Raw genomic sequence first — 27202 nt, 5'->3', positions numbered from 1 at the left:
GGCCAGGGCTTTCAGCCTAGGACACTGGTGAGGAATTACCACCTGTGAGACTCCCTGCCCGGGAGGAGAGCTTGCAGCCCCGTAGAGTCGTGACGGTGGGCTGTAGCAGGGAGACCTCCACAGGTGCATCCGTGTTGATGCCGGGTGAGGCGGGGCGGGCGGTCATGTGCTGGGGGGTGTAGGTGCCTGTGGTACTTACATAATCTGGTGTCAACTTGAGGATTCAGAGTGAAGGGTTAGAGTCTAGCCTGTCAATCAGGTCATAGCCAATGAGGCCTCTGTGTGGGCATCACCTTCTCCTGAGGATTCTGGGAACTCCTGTCTTCCTCCTTAGAGGCAGGAGACACACTCTTTCTGCTGACTCCCTATGAGGCATTGCAGCTGACAAGACACATGGAACTATACTAGTACCCTGAGCTGAAGCAGCCAGCCACATGAGACCCCTGCCAGTGCTGAGCTGAGATGCTTCCAATGCCACTGGATCCATAAGACTTTCCACCCACTGGCCTGTGATCTTCCTGCATTCGGCATCATTGCATGTGTGTCATGAGTCTGAAGAGGACTTTATAGATTGGCATCGGACATATGGGCAAATATCAGACTTATGGACCTAAGCTGGACTGGGCTGGGATGTTTTCTCAATATTCAATTGTTCTTGTATATAGAGCTTTTTCTTACCCACATGAGTGTCTATGAATTTGTTTCTCTAGTCTACCTGGACTAACACAGTGCACCTGGGCTTCAGAACTGGATTGGGGTTCTGCCTCTATACTTGGCTATGCTCGATCTTAGATGAATTACATAATCTCATTGATCCCATTTCCTCTATGTAGAGGAGGCTTTACCACTCGGGGTTCTCGCCAGGATGGGAGCACAGAGGACGAAGTACCTGTCACCTTGCCCAGCACACATCTATTCCCACCCTGCCCCCAGCAGGGAGGGCAGCCTGTTTACAGGCTCAGGGGCCAGAGGACACCCCTACTACAGGGCAGCCGAGGGCCGGGTGAGGAGGCTGAGAAGGCTGTATGTGAGCACGAAGGAGGGGCAGTGTACTGGGCTGGAGTCCGGCCTGCAGGCCCACCGGGGGAAGGTGAGAGGGAAGAAGTGCTTTAAATAATGGATCATTTGGAATTATCAGCTTAAAAATTAGCCCGCTCTATTCGGTCCAACATCTAATTCGCTTTCCAGTCCCTGGAGAATGACACCCTGCGTGGTAAAGTAGAATAACTCCCCCCTGCCATCAAGGTGATGCTGACTCATAGCAGCCCTGTAGGGCAGGGGAGAAGGCCCCGTGAGTGTCCAGCTCTCTACGAGGGTCAGAAGCCCGGCTTTCTCTGCAGGCGCCGGTCGCAGTTCCCAGTCCAATGCATAAGCACTGGACCACTAGGGCAGGAGGAAGGCCTTCCCCGAGACGGAGGGACACAGTGGCTGCCACACTGTGCTCAGGCCTAGGAACCACTGTGAGGATGGTGCCGGGCTGGTGAACGGCCTTGCTGGCACCCAACAGCCATGTGATGTCTGGAACGTCTCTTCTCTGGGGAGGTGTGGGATGTAGCTGGTATCGGTGACTTCATGGGCCTTGTCCGCCCCGAGGCTGTACGTTCCCACCCCTGCGCTAGACCACAGGTGCCGAAACTTATTTGACCTACTTCCCCCTTTTCAGAACACAAACAAACAAATAAAATTACTCAGTGCCCCCCTCCTGTGGCAATTTAAAACATCTGAACTGCAGCCCATAATCGAGGATAAAATGTAGGTTTCTACTTTTGCAGATCCCCTCCTCCAGCCCCTGGAACGTTCCAGCACCCCCAGGGGATGTTATCTCCCACTTGGGGCAACAGTGTCTGGTGAGGTTGAGGCAACAGGACCCAGGCGGTAGAAATGGGGATGCTCGTGACAGAGTTAAAACTTCCAGGAAGATGATTTTGTTAAAAGGCCACACCTGGGCCTCAGCAGAGAGAGACCAGAGACCAGAGAGAGGGGTCCTGAATTTCCTCTCCGAATTTGGCACTAGGGTGTCTAGGGGTGGGGCTCCCCAGGAGCCACAGAAGCTGTGGCCTACACCTGGGCTTCTGGGCGCCGGGGCCTATTCCCCAAGAAGCAGCACGGAACTAAACAAACCAGCTGCCTGTTGGTGGAAACTTCTTTTTTTGATCCAACCAGATGGAAGAAAATGATTCCACCACAATTCACCTGGTAGGACGGGGTGGGGTGGGGGTGGGCTCCCACTTGCCAAAGAAAAGCCTTGTTCTTCGGTTGGAACCATGCTCTGGGCCTCAGAGCTGCAGGTCGTGCAAAGGAAACCGTTTGGAGCCATTTGCCAAAATTTGCCTTTCAGACATCGTTAGGGCTTGGGGTGCTGTGGCTGGAGCGGACAGCCTACCCCCCTGTCACCCAATGGGCTGGATCCATCACTGGCCCATTCATTGTCCCGGTCATTTCAGCGGGCTGAGCAGGGCCCTGAGTGACTGGTCTAATTAGAGCTCTTTATGGGCTGCCAGCGCCTTCATCTGCCCGAGTTGCCCTGGCAGCCTGGAAGTCCGCTGTAACTCTGCCCTCGCTCCTGGTGTGAAGGGGGCAGCCCATGCTGGATGCGGGTGCCAAGTGTATCACTGCCAATCCAGCGGCAGCAAGTGGGCCAGCCAGCGAGCACTCACTTGGTGAAGCGTGCTTCCCTAAAGCCAAGCCAGGCGCTTTGAAACCAACCAAAATCTCAAAGATGGTCTCTAACCTCCCTCACTTTGAGGTAGTGAACCATACCCAGTTCACCCTGTGGCGAAGGGCTCGGAATGTTGGCTGAGGGAAAAACCCCAAAGTGGAAAGAACAGGAAGCAGCCCCCTCTCCTCCCCGCCCCCGCCCCCTACCCCTCCAGGCCCAGATTCACCTTCTCTAAGTGCAGAGCTGGGCTGGTTGTGCCCACACACTCTGGGTCAGATTCACCAGGAGCCTGTCCAACATATAGCTTCCCAGACCCGCCTTCTATAGATTCTGATTCCTGAGGGCTGGGGTCAAGGACACTTGGAGGATTCAGTTGCATCTGACCCAAGCGAGGGTTCTTTCAGTGGGCTCAGATGCGTGGGAAAACGGGGCAGTCAATAAGGAAGACTGGAGAGGAACGATATCTCTGAAAGGCAGTGCTGAAAGAATATTGACTAGACTACGGGCTGCAGGAAGAACCAACTAATGTATATTGGAAGGAAGGCAGTCAGAATACTCCTTCGAAGTAAAGATGGTGGTGAGACTTCAGCTCACTGTGGACATATGATCAGGAGAGACCAGTCCCTGGAGAAGGACACCATGCCTGGTACACTAGAGGAAAAGAGGAAGACCCTCAATGAGATGGATGGACACAGTGGCTGCAGCTATGGGCTCAAACCTAACAATTGTGAGGCTGATGCAGGACCGGGCAGTGTTTCTTTCCATTGTACATAGGGTCACTGTGGGGCACAAGCGACTCCATGCCTCCTAACAAGACGATTCTCTTAAGGGGTGTTGAGGAATCCTGGGAGGTGATCTTTAAGGTCTACATGGGATGCTCTAGGACGTCTAGGACCACTCTGAGAGCATGGGAGACTACAACGGCTAGGGCTCCGTGACAGGCCCCTCTCCAGGGTCTTATGGGTGCGTTCGAAATACTGTGCACCACATCCGGAGAGTCCTGCTGCCCAGTGAGATCTGGGGAGACTGACAGCTACTGAGACTACAGGTACTGAGAGTACAGGTCCTGAGGCCGCCAGGTGTGAGGTTAGAAAACCACCCGAGCTTGTTAGGCTTGTTAAAGCCCGAGCTTTGGTGCAGACAGGCTGAGGGGTTGCGCAGTGGGTAGAGGACAGAGACCGTCGGTCCTGCATCTGCCCAGTCTCCACAAAGTGTAACGGATATCTGCATTCAGTCCAGAGACAGTGGCCGTGGCTGACGTCAACCAAGGCCTGTCCTACTCTTTCCAGCTCCTTACCATGGTGTCTGCACCCAGACCATCCGGGGGCACAGGGCACCGGTGGCTTTGTCCTGGGGATGAATGAGCCTCCACTTTACACACCTGGTGCATCCTGGAAGCTACATGCACAGCAGACTTCTGCCCACTACACCTGCCCAGGCTGCTATAGCCTCCGCTTGGAAATGGAGAACATGGTCCTGTTCTCATCTTGAGAATGAGAGGGGCCAGATGTGGTGGTGCCCGACAAACCCTGCATCTGTCGTTCCTCTGAGGATGGGTAAAAGTCAGCTCCAAAATGTGTTTGCTCCCAGGAGCTTGGGACTGAAGGGGCTTCCTCCCGCAGGCGTGTGTGATAACAAGAGTATGGCCGGCCTCGGGTGGTCCGAGTTAAGCTGGCCTGCATTCAGAGGCTCAGCCCTCTGGACAGGATCTGGGTTACCCCCCTGCCCCCACCCGCCTCACTTCCTGCTCACCTGTTCTCGATGCGAACCCAGAGGTCATTGAACTGCCTCGGCCGCTGCTGTTTGTTCTGCCTCTTGTGCCACTTCTTCTGCCGCCCGAACTCCTCCAGCTGGCTGAGACTGTCGGGGAGCAGGAGGTGTGGGGACAGGGCTGGGTCCTCCTCCTCAGGCAGCGTGGTGGGGGTTGAGGAGGGCGCCACGGGGATGGCAGCAGCTGGAGTCACCGAGGCCGGGCTCTCCGAGGTTCCCTCGGGAGGAGGTGCTGGGCTTCGGGCAGCCAGGCTGGAAAGGGGCAACAGAATGCAAGGCACGTGGGTTGCAGTGTGTGGTTGACACATGGCGAGGACAATTCAGCGGGGAAGGTTGTCCTGGCAGGGAGATGTGCCAGGGCGCCCCCTGGGCTCTACGGGATGAACATGGGCAAACCATTCACTGTGCCCAGAGGTGGAGCTTGGTCTCCTTTCGTTTACCATCTATGGATCCATCCATCAATGGATCCATTTATATTTATGGAGCACAGATCCTGCACTGACCGGATACTTTCAAGGAATTGGGAATCAGCAGGGAGAGAAACAGCGGATGCCCTCTCTGACGCAGGAGACAGACTGCCGCAGAGAGAGGGCCAGACAGCGGTAATGTGGGTAGAGACATAAAGGCAGGGACAGGGGTCATGGTCAGGGGAAGTCTCACGGCAGGGGCACACTAGAAGAAGATGGGTAGGTCTCCAGGCGAGAGCTGCTCTTGACCGGAGGCTCATTCGTTCTGTAAACTTGGTTGAGGGACTCTAGGCAAATTGCCCACCTTGCTCTTCTGGGCCTCAGTCTCCTGCTATCCGGTGGGGCTCTTTCAGTAGCTAGTTCACTGGGGTGCCGTGGGTTAACACATGCCAAGCGTTTGTCGGCAGCCGGAACATTTTTTTTTTGTAATGACCATCATTAACGTTGTTGCTTTGTTACTCATCCGTGGGTTCACATTGCAGCTCTGTAGCTTACGGGCCGTGTGCCTGGGGGCGAGGCAGTGTTCCTGTCCTGAAAGCGAGTGGGACGGAACTTTGGCATAGGGCCTGGCACGCGTCCATGCATGCTGGTCCCGGCTGTAAGGTGGGCACTGCAGTGTTGATGTGTGTGTTTGTGGGAGACACAGTGCATACTGGGGTGCCTGAGCTCTGCTCCCTTGTACTCTTTTCTCCCCGTGGCTCCTGTGGGCTTCCTTTTGGGGGCACCTAGCCTTGGGCCGAGGTTAGATGGCCTCTAGAATTTTGTCTGTGCTGGTGGTGGAAAGGGAAGGCTGGCACCCAAGCCAGCACCCCAGTGGTCCTTCTGCTGCACACCCACACAGGGTCCCAGTGAGGCACTCCTGCCTCCTCAGGCCATCTGCCCCGCCGAATGGCGAGTGGCGGGGTTCCTCCCAGCCCCTGAGGCAACCCCCCCCCCCCACTTCCCTTGGTGCAGGCTGTGGGGAGATGCCGCAGCTGCTGGGGAGATAATTCAAAGCAGACAAAGAGAAAGATCCAGGAAGCACCTGCGGCTGCCGATGGCTTTTATTGTTGGATCCTCCAGGGCCTCCTGCCCCTCCCCCATCTGCTGGCAGGAGGACTTGCAGCATGCGCTTTGGGGGTGGGGTGGGTGGGGCCGTGCAGGGTGAGCAGGGCGCCCTCCTGGAGAAGGCCCTACTCTCAGAAGAATAGGAGCTGAGTCAGCAAGGCTGGCCAGCAGCCTCCCAGCCCTGAAGAGCACAATGCGCTTCAAGGGGAAACCCCTTGGGTGTTGAGGAGCAAGAGGAAGGGAGGGGGAGCTCGGAGGGGCCTCCACCTCTTCCACTCACACCTGCCCCCAGCCCAGTGCAAGCCGAAGGGTGCTGGGCCTGGTGGAGGTGACCAACGAAGATGAAAAGGAAGGGGAGGTTGGGAAAGAGTGCCCAAGCCCAATCCCTGCACCGCCCCCTCCAAATTCCACAGAGACACGGGGACCCTTCTCTGGGTCCAGGCCTCCCCTCTGCAGTGTGCTGAGCACGGCGGCAGCAGGGGTTCACGGAGTTGTTACAGACACCCTTGAGCCAATAGGAGCGCTGGTGGCATAATGGGCTGTGTTGGGCTGCTAACTGCCAGGTCAGCAGTTTGAAGCTATCACCCGCTCTTTGGGAGAAAGATGGGGGCACTCTACTCGCAAAAGAGTTACAGCCTCGGGAACGCACAAGGGGCGGTTCTACCCTGTTCCATAGGGCCGTCTCTGGGTCAGAATGGATTTGATGACAGGGAGCGAGAGGCAGGCCGCCTGAGCTTGGAGCCCGGCTCTCTGCAAATTGTGATTCCTATTTCATTCGCAGGGAGGCTGTGAGGATTAAATGAGCTAAAAGTGCTCAGAGCCCCGTGGAGAATGAGCAGTGTGAGCAATACACATCTACTGTGATCCTTCACACATCCTTGGGATTCTGGGTCGAACATCAGGAGCAGGGCTGGAAACCACAGCGGGGCAGTCCCTCCGGGTGGGTAAGAATGTCGCTGCAGAAAGGCAGGAGCAGGGGCCACACAGACCCCTCCTGAAGGAGGATCCTGCTATGCACCTCCGTGGCTGACCTGCTAGCACCCCATCTCACCACACCAGCCCAGTGCTGGCGATATGGATCCACAGATCGGCTGGAGCTAGCTCCTGGCCTCAGTTCCTTCCAGGCTGGTGGAGGAGACAGGGCACCCCACAGGAAGAGAGTGGTCACTGTCTGGCTCTATTTGAGCGGCGTGGTGCATTCCATAATCCAGTCACAGGGCAGGCGGAAGAGGGGACATGACCAAGAGACCTCAGTGGAGAGGGAAGAGTCAATGTGAGTTGGGACCCAGGGTTAAGTGGGAAAGTCACAGGAGTGGGTGGGACAAAGGGAAGAGGTTAGGCCATGTGTGCTTTGTCCTACAGGACCATCTCGAATCCCTGCCTCAGCGTCGAAAGGGTCCCCCCCCTCACCTGGAGTCCTATAAAGTCCTGGAGAGTCTTCCCACTGCCATCCTAGAATGTCTCACTATCTCTAAATCCCAATGCCCACCCATAACCACTGCCACTACCCTGGCTGAGTCTCCAGTCCTGTCTGTTATGATTACACACAGCGTCCTGCCCAGTCCCCTACAGCCCAGCACCCTCCACGTTGGGCTGAGAAAACAGAAGGCTTTCCCAATCCCTCCAAGGCCCACCTCACCTCACTGGGCTGGCCATGCCCCTTGTGGGCAGGCATGACTATGTGCCAGCCGCCCGGCTGCTTACCTGTGGATGGGCTGCCCTGCGGGTATGTGCTCCACTTCCAGCCCTGCCTGCCGCAGGACGTCGATGACAGTGTTGTTCCCCAGAAAATGACCTGGAACACAAGAGGCGGCATGGGCTCAGCCACGTACCAGACCACCAGCAACAGGGGCACGGCCTTGGGTCATCTCTGGGTTTGTGTCAGAGCCAAAGACAGGGTCCTCGGAACTCGCTGTGCCACGGTCCCAGCTCTGCTGCTCATTGGGCGATCTATCCCCTCCCCAGCCTCTTTCAGGCAGGGTCCCCAGCCCGCTGCCCTGCGCATGCTTAAGACACGTAGGCTGTATCCGAATTTTCCTGGAGTCCCTTGTTCACACTCAACACTTAGGGTGCCCAGGCCCTGGTTTCAAAGCCCGGAGGGGGTGGGGGGTGGGGGGTGGGGAGATGGCAAAGCCCAGTGAGCACTGAGGCAAACAGCGACTGAGGCATGAAGGAGGTTCAAATATGAACCCTCCAGAGGGGGCCTGCCCATGGGGGTGAGAGCAGGCCACAAACCCCTGTGGTACACAGGTTCGGTGGCCCGCCTGTGCTGCGTATTGAGGGATCGGAGCATCAGCAGAGGCCTGAGGGCTGAGAATGCAGGCGATATTCCCCTGGTTTGTAAGAGTCCTGGGGTCGATGGGCATGCAGTGCCCGGACAAGCCCCTCTTCCTCCTGGACTTCAGTCTCCTGTTCAATGAGGGCCAGAGTTGGGGTGGCCGAATGGTCACCACTGGCCCTCTGGGCCCTCCCAGTCCACCCATCTCTGCCCTGCAGCCCCATCAGGGGCGGGGCTCTTCCCTGGCTCCCCGTTCATTCTAAAGCCTGGGGAGTCAGGGAGGCCTGCACCTGGACTCTAATCGCCTCTGATGGGTGGTGACAGGTGGGAAGCCGGAAGGTCAGCATGCTGACAGCCCCAGGGAAGTCTGAGGAGAACAGCAAGTGGACAGGCTGTCTGGGATGGGGAGGCTCCTGACACAAAGAGGTGGCGAGGCTGGGACAGCACTGCGGTTGGACAGAGGGAGGTCTCTCCAGCCTCGGTCACTGTGGAGTTTGCTCTGCCAGGTCCCAGGGCCTCTCTCACTGGCCTGCCGCAGCCCTCACCCTGGGGCCCAAGGACTACGAGCAACACAGGCTCCAGCCCAGTACCCACCACACCACACCCTGGGATCTGGGCATGCCCAGGTCACATGGAGACCCTCTGCTCTGGATTCTCTGTGGGAGGCTGTTGTTGGACACCAGTGGCCCTTCCAGAAATCAGTGGTCACCTGCTCTCCCCCACCCCCTCTTGCCATCCACTGCATTATGTAACAAACACGGATTAGATGCACAAGAAGCCCTGCTGGGGCGATGAGTTAGGCATTCGGCTGCCATCCACCCGATGTTAGGCAGTTCAAACCCACTAGCTGCTCCACAGGGGAAAGCAGCCTCCTTCCGTCAAGATGTACAGTGTCAGCCACCCTTTTTGAGTTTGCGCTGAGCTGGAATCGAGGCGATGGCAGGGGTGGAGGGGGAAAGCCTGTACAAGTGAGCATCCTTTGGGGAAACCTGGAGAGTGGGGCTGCAGACAGTCTCCCCTCCAGAAGAGCCAGACCAGGGCATGAGGGCGCTGAATTCTTACGGGCCCCAGAACGCAGTCGGGGAGTTAAAAGGAGGACTCACAGGACAGCTTTGGGGCCCCCCAGCTGCAGGACCCCCCTGCCAGCAGCTCTTGGGACCCACTGCTGGCAGCAAAGGGCATTCCCTTGGTGCCTCCATGGACACCCACCCCAACAGCAGTCCCTGCGCCGGCCTGGTGGTTTCAACAGCTGAGGGGGACAGGGGGAAGGGGGAGGGCGGTGGGGGTGGGGTAGGGAGGACTACCCTACGTGTCCCCCCAAGCAGTGGAGGCCACCTCCAGGGACTCCTCAATGTTTGCTGGGCCCTGAGAGCAACCACCTGTCCACCACCTCCAGCCGTTCCCTCAGGGGCCAGACCTTTACTGCACCTCCTGAGCCCCACAGGGCATGCGATCTACTTGAAAGGCATGGGGGAAAAAACTGGAAGGCACCGAGAAAGACCCTTGCAAAGGTCTGCCCAGACAGATAAAGGCACCCTGGTGATACAGTGGTTAATGAGCCACTGTTACCCCAAGTCGGGGGGGGGGTTCAGATCATTAATGCACACACACACTACTAACCTAAAGGTCACAGGTAGGAATCTCCCCTGAGGTGCACCTTGGAGGAACGGTCTGGAGATGGGCTTTCCCAGAAGCAGGCTAGGGTCCCCAGGGCACAGTTCCATGCATCCAGGGCAACTGGTGGAGGTCACCCTCACTGCCCGAGTCTCTGCAGAACCCAGCCTCCTTGCTCTGTGAGCTCGCCCCCCTCACTGCAGCCCGAGGGACCTCCCATACCAGCAGAAGATGACCACCGGGGGGAAGCCTTGCAGAGTAGTGGGGGGCATGCTCGCTTCATCGTTGTTGGCAGGGCTAGGGAAAGTCTGGCACCTGGCGGTGGCTTAGTGGGAAATAGTTGAATGAATGAGTGACAAAACCCGCTACTCCCCATGCATGGCATGAGCTCATCTTGTCCCCAGGAGACACACACTCATGGGTGGATCCCTCTGCAGCAGGCCCAGCCCTGTCCCTTGGGGAAGCTCCTCCAGATTTCCCAGGTCCCAGCAGCTTGTCCCCTGGACATGCCCTGAGTCAGGGTGCAGCATATGCTGTCCCCAGCGGCTGGCACAGAGGACTTGGGCTCGTCTCCAAGGCTAGAAATCCTGAACAAGGCTCCACGCCCATCCTGGAACCTGCGGGGAAGGTTCCTGGGAGATTTTCAAAGGCCCCCCCCCCCCCCCGGTGCTGGGGCTCAGCCCGCTCCGCTTGCCCAGGCTCCCTGGGTCTCCTGGCCACCGCTCAGCACTTCCTTCCAGCACGACAGCTGTGCTCTGGCCAGCTCTCGGCTGGAAGGCACGTTCCATTTCATCTGGATGCGGACAGGAGGCCAGGGAGGGAGAACAGCGGTGGGGGTGGGTACACAGAGACAGACAGAGATGGGAAGAGAGGAGCCACCTGGCGAGAGGCAGAGAGATGAGCCAAGACACTGACAGGGAGAGACAAGGAAAGCAAGAGCCATTCAGGGGTCAAAGAGAGAGGGGGTGCCCAGAGACAGGCAATCAGAGATACATGAGCTCCAGAGACAGTGGCAGGGAGAGAAGGGGAAGGCGAGACACTGGGATAGAGAGAGGAAGGGAAAAAGAGAGCCAGAGAGAGAAACAAGACTGGGAGAAGAAAGGGACCAGGACAGGGAAGAGAGCGAGAGAGAGCGAGAGAGAGCAGGAGGGAAGGAGGGGAGACAGGAACGAGGAGAATTGAAAGCAGGAAGCCATGTGGAGGAGAGGGGCATCTTGGAGGACTTACCGGAGGGAGGGGCTCCGGGGTGGGTGGGATTCAGACAGAGGGGTAGAGAAGGCAATCACAGATCACGGAGGGGACTGTTCACATGGGTGATGGATCCGTGACGTGGTGGGGTCGCTCGGGTTGTCTCCCCATACTCTTATATCAGGGTGCCCTTTAGAGGCTTCTGGTGTGCCAGGAACAGCAGGCACCCTGCTCTGGGTAGGTGAAGTCCCTATGAAGGCTTCAAGGTACAGGAAATGGCTCTTCTTCCAGATGCAAGCTGCCCTGTGCCAGGGCCCACGGCCGGGCGAGCTGAGCACAGCCCGCCTCTGGTTGTTCCACATGTCCTGGACACAGACCGAGAGCCCCAGCTTACCCTTGGCCATCACAAGGCAAGAGGGGAGAGAACAGAGCCTCCTGCCCTGGGGCCAGGGCAGGAATCTTGGCGTCCGGCCCTCAGTAGCCAACTGGCGGAGGCTGAGACCCGCCTGGCGCTCTCTGGGGCCAGCTCTCCTCTGTGGGGCTGGGTCAGGTGGTCTCCTGAGTCCACCAGGGGAGGCAGTGAACACGCACTCGAGCGGAGTGTCCTGAGTGCAAGGGGCTTGTCGCTCCCACGGGGGCTCAGTTCAGCCTCCCTCTGGGGGAATCCCTGGTTCACAGCTGAGGAAACGGGTTCAGAGCGGTACGGGGGCTTGCCCAAGGTCCCATGGTGGGTGCAAGGCAGAGCCTGGGCCTTCACCCAGAGCAGTCCTGGGTCACTGCCCGTGCCGGTACACCCACTCTGAAGAATCTGTGGGTGCCAGAGAGCCCGAGGGCATGCTTGGGGGCAGGAAATCGTCATTGGGGATGCGGGGATCTTCCAAGGCTGGCCAGATTGGAGAGGAGATTGTGTGTGAGTGTGCGGCTAGAACAATGCACCAATTAACAGTGTAATTTGAAGACAGTGTTGGAGGGGTGGGTGGGGGAGGAAGAGAGAGAACCAGATGTTCCCACCAAGACTCCCAAGCTGCGTGGCGCTAGGCACGGCCAGCAGACCGGCTCCCACTTCTCTCTGGCTGGAAGAAGGCTCCCAAGTCCGTATTTATGTTCCGTCTGAAATTAATGCAAGGGAAACTTTCAAATGCTAATCTAGCTGCCGGGATCGGCAGGCCGGATATCAAGAGCCAGCGGCGTTTGTTTTCTTGTGGAAGTGTGACGGCAGGGCTGCCCGAGTGGACCAACGGAGGGACAGGCCACTGGGTGGAACCACTGGGCTTTTCCTCTCCAGAGAAGTGTCAGGGTGGGAGACTGGCAGAGTGGTGTTTCCGGCCTCATGTCCCATGGGTCAGCCCAGGGCAGAGTTGGGGCCTGTTTAGCCCAGCCAGCAGAGAGATGACACCTCCTCTGTACCCGGCTTTGTGCCAGAAGCTGAGCCATGCGGTCCCCACCCTTGAGGACATCACACGGTGCCTGAGCGGGGTGGGGAAGAAAGGCATGCAAACAATAAAGGACAGTGTGGGCTGTGCAGGGATTGGGGAGACCCATGGGAGTGGGGGTTGAAGAGGAAGGGGTAAGGCTCAGACTGGGGTGTGGGCTCAGCGAAGGCTTCCCAAGCAGAGGGTGGGTGTATGGCTCACCCACAGTGCTCTGGGCGGTCCAAGAATAAAGCGCAGAACCTGCAGTCAGTGGTGAGGGCCGGGGTTGGAACGGCAAGCCCTGAGGTTCGGAAGAGCAGTGGGACAAGGCTAAGGGGCCAGTCTGTAGCTGGGACCGAAGAACATTCTCCCAGGCCCAGCCCATCTCTGCGGGGGAGTGAGCGCCACATCCCTGGAGGGGTGTGGGTAGAGGATCAAGGAGTCCTGCTCAGACCTGCATCTGAGCAGCCTGTGGCTTGGTCTTGTTGACCTAGACTCTCAGCTTCTGCCCTCCTGAGTAGGTTGTTTGCTAACCACAAGGTCAGCAGTGGGAGCCCACATACCACTCCAATGGAGAACGACGAGGCTATCTGTTAAAGATTTACAGTGGCAGAAACCGTAGGGGCAGTTCTACTCTGTCCTATAGGGTCGCTATGAGTCAGAATCAATTTGCTGGCTGTGGTTGCTGTTCTCAGGTGCCATTGAATCGGTTCGGACTTACAGTGACCCTGTGTACAAAGCAATGGCAGGTACTGTGCCAGCCCCGCCGTTCTTAGGTTGGAGATCATGTAGAGGCAGTCAATGCATTTTGTCAAAGGGCTTCCTCTTTTTTACTGTCTCCTACTTGATGGTAGAGCTTCTTACATTTTGTTTTTAGCAGCTCTTCTCTTTAGAGGCTGCTAGAACTCAGAAAGGGCCCCACAATTTCAACTGGGGCAGTTCTGAAGCTAATAACGCAAAACCAGGTGCAACTCTACAGGTGCATCACAGCTCCAGCATGGAGACTCGAATCACTCATTTTCTCTGTTAACCTCACAATCATCGGCCTTCAGCCCCTGGCCCAGTGCCGCCCAACAAGAAAGAGGGTTAGACTGGCTCTGTGTTGAGACACAGGGATGTATCACTCGAAAGGTCACTCTGTGGCAGCAGCTGGACTCTCTGGGCCCGGGGCAGGCTCCTCTGGGGTAGGGACTGTTTTGGGGGGTCTCTGACCCAAATATCTGGAAGTTGTCTAATTTGGGAGTCTTTCTTGGCTCCCCGCCACTCTTCCCCGCCAGACCCATCCCCGCAAGCCAGTCCTTCGGTGCTTTCAAACCCCCCTTATTTCCTGAGACCAGATCCTCTTTTAATTCAGTGGCCTGGTGGCACAGAGGTTACGCATTGGGCTGCTTGCTGCACGGTCAGCAGTTTGAAACCACCAGTCACTCTGCAGGAGAAAGATGGGGCTTTCTCCTCCGGCAAAGAGTTACAGTCTCAGAAGCCCACAGGGGGCACTTCTACCCTGTCCTACAGGTTCACTTTGAGGCTGTACCACTTGATGGCAGTAAGCCAGTCAGGGGCCAGGAGGCATCCCCTCATCAGCTCATCTGGGTGCGAACATACATCCAGGGCTTTGACCAGACCGCACCCTGAGGCTTGGATCCTGCAGCACTCACTCCAGTCTCTACTGGGCCAACTGGGCCTGGGGACCCCAAGGCAGGTCTGATGCCACCCCTTTCTCCTGGGGGAGACCTTTCTGAACTGAGGAATGACAGTATGGCGGTTCAAGGGCAGCCCAGGGGAGCACCTGAAACAGCTTGAGCCGGGCTTTGTGGACTGCAGGGGGCAGTGCTCAGCCAGGGACCACCACATCCAGGAGCCTCATTCTTCAGGACACCCAGGGCTCCTTCTCTGGGGGCCACCCCCGCACCCAACCCCCAAACCTGACTGTCACTGGGAGCCAAAGCTTGGATCTTTGGATGTCCTGAAGCGTCCCCTCTCGGGCCTCAGAAGTGCTTCCGCTCCTTCCGCTCCCATGGCCCCGCTCTTGTTTGTGGGCAGCGAGGCTGCCCCGAAAAGTAACGCCAAGGAGACCAAACTCCGCACTGCTGGACCCACAGGCCACAGCACGCTCAATGGAGAAAGCCGGAAGCCGGCAGGGACTTTGTCTTGCCTGGATCCACAGTCCATATGCGTGGATCCTGCAGGACAGAGCAGGACTGCTCCCCGGGGCTTGCACCGCTGTGCACCTTTGCCTAAGCCAACTGCTTTGTCCTTCTCCTTCCGAGGGTCTGGCGGGTTCAAACTACCAGCCTTTCCTAGGGGCCGGGGACCCGGAAATGACCACGACAGCCCTCGTGGGCGGCCATGGATAGTGTGGCTGATCGTCTATGCCAGTATTTTCCCACTGAACCTCAGGCTCATTTTACAGAGGGATTGCTCGAGAGGGTGAGAAGCCAAGTCTCCAGTTTTCCCAAGGTTGCAGGGACCCTGGGAGCCCCTGGGCGGTGTAAACAGTGACCGCACTTGGCCGCTCACCAAAAGGCTGGAGGTTCAAGGGCATCTTGGAAGAGCGGTCTGGCAAGTTAGTTCTGAAGAATCAGCCACCGTTAAAACAACGGGGCCCAGTTCTACTGTGCCATCCATGGGGCCGCTGTGCATTGTAGTGGACTTGCTGGCCACTGGCTATGAGACAAGTGGTCTAGATCCCCGGGTGCCTCTGCAGTATCCCACTCCCTCCTCCCTGCTCTTTCCCACCTATCCCCCCACTTACTGGGGAAGCAGCCTGGGTTTTCTCAGCTCTCCACTGGGTGAGAGCACGCGGAGGGTCAGGGATCAGCTGCAGCGGGGACCCGGCCAGCAGATGGGAGTGTCCCTTGATTGGACAGATGCTCTGGGCTGCAAAAGGAACAGGGACTCTGGCCAAGGATTGCAGTCCAGAGCAGGCGTGCCAGCTGCCAGATGTGGACATGGCAGGGCGGCCGGGCACTTTGAAGCTCTGTTGGAAATTCTGAAACAGCTCCGGATGCTGTGGCCTCCCGCGCCAGGCTGGGGAGTGTGACCGGCCAGGGGCACTGGCCAGGGGCAGGAGAAAGTGGCTGGGCGTGAGCCCGGGGCTCTCATTGCTGAAAATAAATCCGTCCCACATGGGGGCATCACTCTTCTTCTGGGCCCCCCCAGGAGTTCTGAGGGGCTTCTGTCCCTGAGGCCTCTGAGCAGAAGACCAAGGGGGTGGGAGGGGCCCACGGGAACCAGGAGGACCTGCAGCAGGGAGACTCCGGCTGACTCTCACCTCCTCCAGCGCTCTCCGGTGTGGGGTATAATTGCTCAGCGTGGGGCTGGAGGGGCCTCAGCCTGCTTCCCACAGAGCCCCTCAGTGCAGTGGCGGGAAGAAAGGCTGAGAGGCCACGTTGGAGGCTTTGGAGTGCAAGGTTGCCTCCCTTTTCCACCCTCCAGTCCTGGGCGTGGAGCCCCTGGGTGGCACCAATAGTTAAGTGCTTGGTTGCGAAATGAAAGGTTGGTAGTTCAGGCCATGACCCAACCATCACCCGCACCCCTCTTATATGCACTTCATAAGAAACACCTCGAAAGAGGAGCCCTCACATTGGCTGGAGTCACTCCTTCTAGAAGGGTGAAAAGGGAGAAGGCCACTCATTTGATGCTGTACAACACTGAGACAGGCTGGGACAGATCAGCAGGCCCTCCACAGGAATGAGAGGAGACCCTTCCTGGAAAGTCAGGTTAAGACCAGGGGTCGGGAGCACCCACATTTCAGAGGAGCCACTGATATTCCTGTAGGTGGGTGTGGTGGGTCAATGGGGGGGGAGGGGGGAGCAGCCTCACATTAGGAAGGGAGGCTGAACAGCAATTGCAGGGAACCTAAGGGGAGAATGAACCCGGTTCTATGGCCCTGGGTAGATACTTCAAATATGTTTCTCCCCAGCCTTCAGTGAACCACGCCATGGATTGGGTGCTATGATGATCTTAGACGCCGGCCTTACAGGGAACATGGCATCCCCCAAGGGCCACACAAGAAGGACTCGGCATGGAAGCTTGAATGAACAGACTGGACCTCTCTCAAAACGACTGATTCCCTCGGACTTGGGACTGAACTTCCCTGCTGGGAGAGGAAGCACGGGATGGCCACCCCAACATAGTGGACCCTGGGTGGGACCCTGGCTTAATGGGCCTCCAGGAAACAGGATCCAGAACCATCATATAGCTTGTACCTCCATGTTCCCCTCGCATTAATATGACGTTTGCTCTGAGAGGCAAGGATATGCCCTTGTAAGAGACGAGACAGGAAATTTTCCTCCAGCACCAACCCCCATACTCAATGGAATCAGAGCTCCATCAATTAAGAAATCAATCTGTACAAAGCAACAGTGCATGGATTGCAGCTCGCAGTTGGATGCTACTCACATAAATTCCTTAAAGTCTATGCCATTGAATGAATTATTGATGTTATCAATGCAATCGCTTTATACCCCAGGGGGATGATTGACAATGGTTTTCTTTCTTTTTCTTTGGAAGGGGTTGTGTGTTTAGTTTGTTGTTGTTGGTTTTAGTGTTTGTCATAATATGACCACCAAAGTAAGCCAGTCATTCCTCTCCCGTGGACAAGCAGATGGATTCTGGGCTCCCACTGAATTTTGGCCCCAATCCAAGAACTGTTAGTTTTCACAACACGGCCCTGCTCGCTATTAGCCCTCTTGAAGACGTCACTGAAGATAAGGGTGCTACACAGCCACGTGTGATGAAGAAAGCACCCGGAGCACATTGGAAGAAAGACCCGTTGACCTGCTTCCCCAAAGAACACAGCCTTGGAAGCCCGAGGGAGCTGGGCTCTCCTCTGAACTCCATGGGCTGGCTAGCAGGCTGCTGGACAGAAAGTGGTTTGATGTGATTTTTCCTGGACTAACTCTCACCCTGCCTTCTTTTCTTTCTTTTCTCACTCATTCCATCCTGTATCTTCCTGCCTCCCCTCCTCATCCATCTGCCTGCTGAGCCCCGAGTGCCCTGCGGCCCCAGCCTGTGCCTGCCTGGCTCCGTCAGCAGAGCCTGGGTCTAGATGGTGCCACGGTCTTTTCATTTGCCTAGATAGCTTCACCTTTGGGAGTCTTGGTGTCATGGTAGGTTACGTGTTGGGCTGCCAACTGCAAGGTCAGTGGTTTGAAACTAGCAGTTGCAGTGAGGGAGAAGGATGAGGCTTTCTGCTCCCATAGCTACAGCCGTAGGAACCCACAGGGGGCAATTCTATCCTGTCCTATAGGGTCTCTGTGAGTCTGAATGGGCTTAATGGAAGTGAATAAATGAGTGGGCTTTCCCTTCAAAGGGCAGGTATGGTGTCTGCCAGTCCCCTTGAGTCTCCCACAATGGTGTGGGTGACTGGGGGCAGCAGATGTGGTCTAGCTAGGAGTAAAATGGGGGCAGAGCCCTACTTCTGCTCCCGGACCTCATGGTGGGCTCATTCATTCACTCGTTCAAACGCAGGAATTGTGCCCCTCCTGATGCTCAGGAAGTGTGTGGCCTAGAGAGGAAGATGGAGAATAGGCTCAGGATGAGCAGGGCTGTGATGGGGGATCCTGGGGACTTTAGGTGCCCTGAGAGGGGTCAGTGCTCCCAGGCAGCAAAGAGGAAGGGCATTCTCAGCCCAGCAGAGGGTCCAGGCAGCTGGCTATCCGGAAGCATGGTCTAGCACGGCTTCTCTGACTTCCCTGATCACTTGTCTCAGGTGGCCCAGATGAAACCTGCTTGGCTTCTTGGTCCTTGTCACTTCTTGGGGACAATATCTCTTGTTTCTATACCCTCTTTGAACCAAGAACCTGCCTCCCTGCCCCAGGCCACTTCATTGTGTACTTTGAAGAGAAATCAGAAGCTATCAGCTGAGAACTAGACTTTCTATCACTGGGCCTTCCTGCCAGGCCGGCCGTTAGGTCAAAGGTGAGGAGAGGCCCCCCTGGACTCCCACTCTTCCTGCCTTCTTTAAACCCAGTGCTGGTGACAGCCCTCCCCAGACATGCCTGGTCTTCTCCCTTCTGTTTGTGCTCCATCCTGCTTTACGTGACTCAATTCTCTCTCATCTTAAAAAAAGAAAAAAGGAAAGAAAAAGAAAAGGCGTGTGTGTGTGTGTGTGTGTGTGTGTGTGTACAATATAGTCACCGCCTTTTTATTTCGCCAGCTGAGGACTCTGCGCATCCTGTCTGCTGTCTATGATCAGCACCGTCATGATTTTAAAAGGGCAAATGATGTTTTTAATTCAAACGCAGTAGATAGGAATTGATTCCAGAACATAGCGTAGGCCTATATAAATGGAACACAATTTAGCATATAAAAAAATTCACAAGCTTCTCCTGACTTTTCTGTTATTTGTAGCCCAGAGGAAATCCGAAGACCCACATCTGGAAATGCCTGGGCTAGTTCTTTGGGGGCCTTTCTGCTCAGCATCTCCAAGCACCTGGGCCAAGCAACACCCCCTCCTTCACCTCAACAACTGGTACACCCCTCCTGGCAGCAGCCAGGCTCCTTCATTGGACACAGCCATATCCCGAGAGGCAGGGCTTCTATCTGTGACCCCAGATGGGACATCTGCTCCATTGGTACCCTGACCACCCCTGCACCTGCCAACTCACCCTGCTTCCCTCTGGGGACAAATAGCGCCGAGCTATGCAGAGAGCAGGGGTACCAGGATGGGCTCTCCCCCATGAGATGAACCAGCTTCATGGACCCCACTTCCCTCCAAGTCATCCCACTTCTGTGACTCTGCTAGCAAGAGCAGTGGGTGCAGGAGGCAGTCTGCGACTGGGCCTCAAGAAACCCTGCTGCAAACCCATGCTCTGCCTTGCATGGGGGAAGTCATGTCTTCTCTGGGCCTCAGTGCACCAAAAACGAGCTTAGTAAGACCCAAGCCCAGAGGAGGGGCCGGCACCTAGAAGCGGGTTCCTAGTATGAGCCCCCCTCCAGCCCCCTGCCCACGATGTGATAGAATTTTAAAGCTCTGATTTCAAATAAGCATAGAGCACACTTTTAGAAGACTGGAATGTCATTCCCATTTTATAGGTGAGACGCTGAGGCCCTCGGAGGCGAGGTGGCTTTCCCAGGGTCTCTACTGATAGCAGTAGAGTCATGCCTTAGCCCCAAACCCTCACCTTGTCCTCGGAAGCATCCGGAGGACTGGCGTCAGCACTGGGAATCCCAGTGTGCCCTCGCAGAGTCTCAGGACAGGACTCCGGGGCTGGGGTGGGCTACAGGATGGGCCTGGCAAAGCTGCTGACTTTTAGCTTGCTGGGTCCTCTTCCGGGCCCCCGGCCACAGAGGCCGTAGAAGCCTTGGCTGGGTTTGTTCTGGAATGGCAGGATCTCTACAGGGGCTTGGGCCCTGGGTGAGGCTGGGTTGGAGTGGACCAGAGTGTCCACTGATCCTATCTCTGTTGCCCAAAGATGCCCACCGACATTGGAGCTGAACGCTCCGGGCATGAGTAGGTACGAGTCCAGGGCATGGCTGGAAGGACTTCCAGTCACCTAGACCGCTTCTCTCTTCCATGGTCTGGGGGCCTGAGGGCTTCTCCAGGGACTTGGCAGGACTTGGGCAGCGAGAGCCAGCTGATCCCTGAAGTCCCTGCTGCCTGACAGTGGAAGTGGCTCTGAGATGGTCACCCAGAGACATCCAGCGCAGGAGGGAGGATGGAGCAGGGGGGCAGGAGTTCACCCGCCGCCAGGAGCGTGAGGCCTGGCCTACATAAATCCTCAGCCTGTCATCGGATGTGGGACTTGGGAGTTACATGACCATAAGAATGTAATGAGGAAGGAGTGGCCTTTTCCCACCACAAATGACGTGTGTACACACGCCTGCCAGCACGCTGGCTCTGTGCAGGCCCGGGACCCAGTGAACATGGTCTTGGACCAGGCCTGGCTGTGTCCCTGCCTTGTGTGGGATATGGCCGGTGTCCTGCCAGTGGTTAGGATGAGGCAGGCTGGTTCGAGCCAGCCTTGGAACTCTTGGGCCCAGAGAGAATTCGTGGCCCCAGGAGGGCACAGTGTCTGTGGTGTGGCTGAGCCGGGGGCGTGGCAGGTGCCAGCAGCCTGCAGACACAATGACTCCTGACCTATTGTTTTTGGTGTGGGGGTGGTGATAGCTGAGGGGACTCAGTTTGTCCTGACTTTGCTGCTAGTCTGCGCTTGACTGTGAATTTCATGGCTGGTGGTTTGAACCCGCCCAGCAGCACCAGGAAAGAAAACACCGGGGATTTGCCTCTGAACAAAGCCGGAGGAAGCAGGTCTCTGCGCCGGCGCCATGAGGTCGCCATGAGTCAGAATCGCCTCGGTGGCTGCTCTAGTCAACGCCCCAGGACCTGAGGCCAATGAGCAGGGAAGCCTGGCTCAGTATCCGTTCCTTGGTTCAATCGTTCACTTACCCCCACCACCCACCCCCAACCCCAAGAGTGAGGACAAGTCACCAAAGACACGCGGAGGATCAAGCCATGAGCCAGAGCTCCAGGCCTGGGTGGGAGATGCAGCGCCATCGCAGGCCACACAGTGGAGACCAGGAGAAGGTGGGGAAACTAGAGCTGATAGGTGGTTGGCCGGGGGCAGTGACAGTGGATGTGGCTGAGAGGGGCGTGGGTTTGAGGGCTTCTGGTGCTCCATCAAGAGGATGTGCCTGGATTTGGGAGACGGGGAAGAAGCTGAGGTTGAGTGTGAAGCCTGGGTGTTGGCCGGGTGCTTGAGGGATAACTGTGGATTTGGAACTTTGGGGGACAAAAGACTAGAGTCCACAGCTCTCCGGGGGCTCTCAAATTACCTGCCCCACAAGCACAAGGGTGGGTCAGCTGCCCCCAGATCCACGGTGGATCAGGCCGTGGACCTTGACGTGGGTGGTGGGGAGGCGAGACCCTGCCAAAGTCAGGGCTGACGATGTGGAAATCCACTTCCCTCTGTTGCTTCCCTCAAAGACTGGGCTCCTGTGGGGTTCCTCCTGGACCTTAGAGAAATCTGAGGGTAGACAGTCTCTGAATGCCCCCTCCCCCCACCCCCCAACCCCGTTGGAAGTCAACCGGGGCTGCTCCTACACAGATTAGACTACCGGGGAGGCTACTGGGTGGTGAGGGAGACGGTCTCTCTGAACGGACCCCAAGGCTGTCCTGACCCTCACCAGGCTCCCAGGAGGTAGGTGTGGCAGCTAGCCCATGGCCTACTCATCTCCACATGACCGGCTGAGGCCTTATTAATGCTGGGGGGGACAGCACACGCTCATGGGTCTTCCCACAGAAAACCCTCCTGGATCGGAAACTTGTGTCTGAGAGCCCCTGGAACAGAGATGGTCCAGGCCAGTCCACACTCCTTTTGTTCAGCTGGGCACATGGAGGCTGCCAGGGGAAAGACTTGTCAGAGGCCACAGAATGCTGTGGCTGAGCTCCAGGGTGAGTCTAGGAACCCCTACTCTCTCAGGGGCCTGCATTTGTTTCTGAGCCACTCCCAGGGTCAACACTGTGCACAGGGGTACAAAGCAGGAAAGGCAGAGACAGACACAGCGCTGGCTCTTGAGGTGTTTAAGGGGCAGATCTAAGGTGCCCCAAAGGGCTCCTCTGGGTTAGACAGATTCCTCAACTTGACCCCATGTGGCCTGGCCTCGATGGACAATGTGAGAGCAATGGGTTTGGGGCAAGGAGGCCCAGAGGATGGCAGCAATGCAGGCAGCATCCCGTGTGGACTGAGCATGTCTGAGCAAACTCTCTCCTTTGATCCTCACAAAGTGGCGAGTGAAGTCTGTTGGCCCAAATTTCGGGTAACCAGGGCAAGAGCGCATTGCGGGACACTAATGCCACTACGCCCTGCCTGGTGAAGCGGGCAAATGTACTATCCTGATCCCAGCATGAGCTTGGAGTCCTCCAGCAGAGGAAGGAGGAAAGAGTGGGGAAAAGGAGTGAAGACCAGTTGGGAGAGGAATGTTGGTGAAGCACCACACTTGTACGTCTGGTCTCCCCTTGGTGAGGAGAAGCCCAATGCCGAGAGAAGAAAGTATCAAGTTCATGCTTCTGCATTGCCACTATAGTGCTTCTATCAATGACCACAAGAATGACAATTGGAATAACAGTAGCTGCCATGCACATTGGGCCTCTACTCAAGTACTCCTTGAACGCAAGATCACTTTGTGCTAATAACCTGGCATTCTGTGATGCTCACCTTCCTGACATGATCACTGACTACAGATGGGTGCATAAGCAAATGTGGTGAAGAAAGTTGATGGTGCCGGACTATCAAAAGATTTAAAAAAAAAAAAGATATAGTGTCTGGGGTCTTAAAGTCTTGAAAATAAACAAATGGCCATCTAGCTGAGAAGCAACAAAGCCCACATGGACAAAGCACACCAGCCTGTGTGATCATGAGGTGTCATTAGGTTCAAGCATCAGGCATCAGGCATCAAAGACCCAGAACAAAAAATCATATCATTGTGAATGAGGGGGAATACGGAGTGGAGACCCAAAGCCCTTCTGTAGACAATTGGACATCCCCTTACAGAAGTCGCAGGGAGAAGACGAGCCAGCCAGGGTGCAGTATAGCACCAATGCAACATACAACTTTCCTCTAGTTCTTTAATGCTCCCCCGCCCCCCTATCATGATCCCAATTCTACCTAACATCTCTGGCTAGACCAGAGCATGTACAGGGGTACAGATAAGAGCTGGAAACACAGGGAATCCAGGACAGATAAACCCCTCAGGACCAATATTGAGAGTAGCCATACCAGGAGGGTAAGGGGAAGGTTGGGGGAGACTGGGGAACCGATATCAATGTTCTACATATAGCCCCCTCTCTGGAGGACAAGACAACAGAAAAGTGGGTGAAGGGAGACATCAGTTAGTATAAGACATGGGGGGGTGAATTTTATAAATTATCAAGGGTTCATGAGGGAGGGTGGCGGAGGGCGGAAAATGAGGAGCTGACATCAAGGGCTGAAGTAGAAAGAAAATGTTTTGAAAATGATGATGGCAACATATGTATAAATGTGCTTGACACGAGGGATGTATGTATGGATTGTGATAAGAGCTGTAAGAGCCCCCAATAAGATGATTTATAAAAAATAAAACCAAAAAAAAGTGGCTGCCACGCTGCGCACCTACCATGTGGCAGGTGGTTTGTATTGTATCACTAATCTTTACAACCAGTTCATAAGGTGGATGTTTTCAGTGCACGGACCAGTTGTGACTTTCACGACCCATTTATAGAAGAGGATGGTGAGCTTCAGAGAAGGGGCTTTGCCGAGGCTATGCAGCCTGGAGGGATCTGGTTTGGGATCTATAACCAGGACTGGAGTAGGACACATTTCTTGGGCCTCGCCATGGGAATCCCTCCTTGCTGTGAAACCTGTGGGACCCTACAGCCCCCCTTCTCCCCCCCTGGGCTACTTGGTGCTCCTAGTTGTGGACTGGATCCTTTTAGTGAGGTGGGAGCTGGGCTGGATAGGGGGAACTCACTCAACTTCCAGGTTCTCAGTATGGTCTCCCGGGGGCAGGAAGAGCCACAGTGATTTCCCTGTCCTCAACTGGAGTCACCTCTCCAAACTCCCTTGCCCACTGGAGCCACTATGGAAGAACTTTGGAGTAGCAGCAGGAGAACTCCCTTTGGCTTCCCCCTCTCCCGTTGAATGTTGGCTGGCTTCCGTGTCCCCTTCTGGGCCTCAGCTTCTTTCTGGATGACATAGAGGCGGCGTAGGACCTAGAAAAATCGCTAAGTCCCAAAGCTTTTGAAAACAACCCCCTCCCCACTCGGGCTCAAACCTGCTCCGAAGGCAAAGAAGCAGATCTTGTCTTCATTCTCCTGCAGAAGGGCCATGACCCTCTTCCCCATCCGCTCGTTCCTCTTGTAGATCAGCTCCTGGCGGAAGTAGCTGTCGATTTCCTGCGCTGTCACCTGCTCGTGCGGCGGGAGGGTGGTGTTGATGAAGTTGGGCAACTGCAAAGGCAAGACAGAGGCTGCCCTCAGCTCTCTATGGAGCAAGGCAGGCTTCCAAGTAACACGCAGCCCAGGGGAGGCCAGGCAACCTTACCTTTATCCAGCTCCTACTGTGGGCTAACTGGGTTGCACGTTTCTCATCAGTTTTGAGAATGGGTGGAGATGACATTGCTACTCTGGTTTCACAGAGGAAGAAAATAACCCTGGACCAGATCTAGAGACCTGTGCTGAGTCCAGCAGTGATAAGGGGGCAGAGCTAGGACAGACTGGGCAGCAGGACTCCCCCACGTGTATCTTTCGGTCTTGTCTCTCTGCCTTGTTTAACCTCGGCGTCCAGGCACCGTGGTCTCAGAAGCCCAGACCAGGTCTCATCTTGGTCACTGCTCTCACCTCAGTTCTGAGCCCCATGTCGATCCCTAGAGGAAAGTGAGTTCAGCAGGCAGGTGAGGAGGTGGTCTGAGTCGGCAGGTACAGCGGAAAGGCCATGGGGTACGGGATAAGGCTGGCCTGGGAATTAGTCCTTGTTCTAACTTGGGGTAAATGACTTATTAAACTGTCCGAGTCCCCATTTTCTCATTTGTAAGATGGTGCTGATGAGGTGGCGAAGATTAGCTGGGATGCTGCTTGCGGCCATGGGCTGTATTAAGCCTACCACATCTACACTGATGAGACGAGGGATCGGTACCCTTGGTTTTCCCCACGTTGGAGTCTGGGTTGTTTACCATCTACATCCCTGTCTCCACTGTCTCTCTGAGGACATAGCCAAACCTTTCCATCGGTCTTGAAAACTTCAAGTTCAGTGTCATGGTGACGGCATTCCCAGTGACCTAGATGGGAACTGCCAAGACTTCTCTGCTGTCTCACTCACTACCGCCAGCCACGGGACGGGAACTGCTTCACTGATAGGTTCTTGAACCACACAGATTGCTTCTTGAGCACAGAGGTGGAGTGCTGCTGCCCATCCCTGAGCCTCCAATGCCAAGAACAAGTAGATGCTTGTTGACACTTGAAGAGAGAACTGTGCTGCCCTTCCAGACCACACGCACCTCCTCCTGGGGCCCTGCCATTCCCAGTGACCTGATACCTAAGCTCTGGTCTTTCTCTCCTTTTGCCTTTCTGACCTGGCGGGCAGGTCAAGGTGTTTCAGCACTATCCTCTTCAACATGTAGGTAGAGCCTAAGAGGCAGCCATGGGGTCGCTGAGGAAACTACAGCCATGAGCCAGAGTGTGGTCTCTCTCTTTCCCCAACCCATCAATGCCATTCATTGATGGGTTGCGGGAAATAGAGGAAAAAGAGCTCTTGCTTTCTGAATTTCTTCCACTTGATATTACCTCTTCTGTTCCTCTAGCTTTACCAATCCAGGCAGAGAGAGAGAGAGAGAACAAAGCTCTTGTTTTCTGAATTTCTTCCATTTGATATTACCTCTTCTGTTTCTCTAGCTTTACCAACCCAGGTACAAAGCTCATGACCTGGGTCCTAGCTGACTGAAGGGCTCAATAGCCAGCTAGCCTGGCATGAAAAGACTAATGTATTTGAGCCCCCAGCGAGAGAGCCATGCTACCCAGTCACGTGGATTCTAGAACCACTGCCCAGTCATCAATAGTTTTCCCAAGGAAAGTGTCAGCGTCAATGGAGGCTGAAGCCTAAGGGACTCTGAGAAGAGGGCTGTGACACCTGCTTCGGTTATCTCCTAGTCGGGGAGGAACTTAACGTTCCCGGAGGTGAAGGGTCATGTCTCATTGGGTGTCTCTATCAGAAAGACCTGACTGGCTGTTCTGGAAGGAACAAGACAATGATGCAGCTGGTATACTCTAGACTTGTGCAGTCCACAACCCGCACAGCCACCTGCAGCAGCCTTACCAAGCCCAGCCAGCCCTAGGGACCCGGGAGCTGCTGGGCTGATGAATACATGAAGGACGAGTGATCCCCATTCACCGCCATGATGGGAGGGGTGACTGCCCTGACAAACAGGCCACACTTGCACTCGGTGCAGCTACAGGAAACCCTGTAGGCATCTGAGGGGGCGGGGAGCACAATGGAGGCGATGACTCAGAAGGGTTATTTCTGGAAACATGTCCCTCACAGAACATTTCTTCATTCCTTGAGTATGGGGGAAAATGTGGGACTGTGTTGTGCTAACAGATAAATATTTGTTCAGTGAGTGAACGAATGTAGGAGCTGAGAGCCATGTGAGTTCTCGTGGCTGTAAACGTGGGCCCTGAAGTCAGACATCCAGGGCGTTTGGAATCAGAAGCCCTCCTTTGTTTCTTACTAGCTGGGTGGCCTCTCGACAATGAGCAAGTTGCTAAGCTTCTTAGACTTGGCTTCAAACTCTGAAATATAGGGCACTATACATTGCTGTCAGGAGATAGATGAGGCTTTCTACTCCGGTAAAGATTCACGGTCTTAGGAACCCACGGGGCAGTTCTACCCAGTCGTATAGGGTGGCAATGAGTCAGAATAGACTCGCTAGCCATGGGCTTGTTTGTTCTGTTTATACATTGTTATAAGGATTAAATGAGATCAGTTTTGGAAAGTGCTTATTAGCACAGCCCCCAGCCTAAAAGAAGCCTTTCATAAATGTCAATTATCGTGCTTTGTTGGAAACCAGAAGGATTCGTGGTGGAAAAATGTGGCCTTGGTGCTAGAAATGACACCAGAGACTGCATCATAGAATCTTGCAAGAATGACTTATTCATTGAAAATGCTTTTTTAAAATCCCTCCAACGAAATAAAGGACAACTCTCCATGTGGACTTCACATGATGTCATACACAGGGATAAAATCAATTACATCTGTGGAAAGAGATCAGCAGTCAGAACAAGGCCAGGGGCCAG

General features: G+C 55.6%; 1 protein-coding gene across 1 annotated transcript in view; it reads right to left on the bottom strand.

The window, feature by feature from the left end:
• The window catches only part of TRABD2B (TraB domain containing 2B), a 267203-nt gene that overhangs the window by 5875 nt on the left and 234126 nt on the right, over positions 1-27202 (bottom strand). Inside the window, exons 4-6 of the mRNA XM_004699446.2 lie at positions 24190-24364; positions 7648-7738; positions 4412-4681 (exon numbers count right to left, since the gene is read on the bottom strand). Of these exons, the coding sequence (XP_004699503.1) occupies positions 4412-4681; positions 7648-7738; positions 24190-24364 (536 nt within the window). The remainder of the gene's footprint in view (positions 1-4411; positions 4682-7647; positions 7739-24189; positions 24365-27202) is intronic.

The sequence above is a fragment of the Echinops telfairi genome, unplaced genomic scaffold, assembly GCF_000313985.2.
Source record: "Echinops telfairi isolate 266 unplaced genomic scaffold, ASM31398v2 ScPeMD7_443;HRSCAF=831, whole genome shotgun sequence".
In the NCBI taxonomy this organism is placed as follows: domain Eukaryota; kingdom Metazoa; phylum Chordata; class Mammalia; order Afrosoricida; family Tenrecidae; genus Echinops; species Echinops telfairi.
The sequence above is the reverse complement of the archived record's forward strand: the minus strand, read 5'-3'. Positions and strand labels throughout refer to the sequence as shown.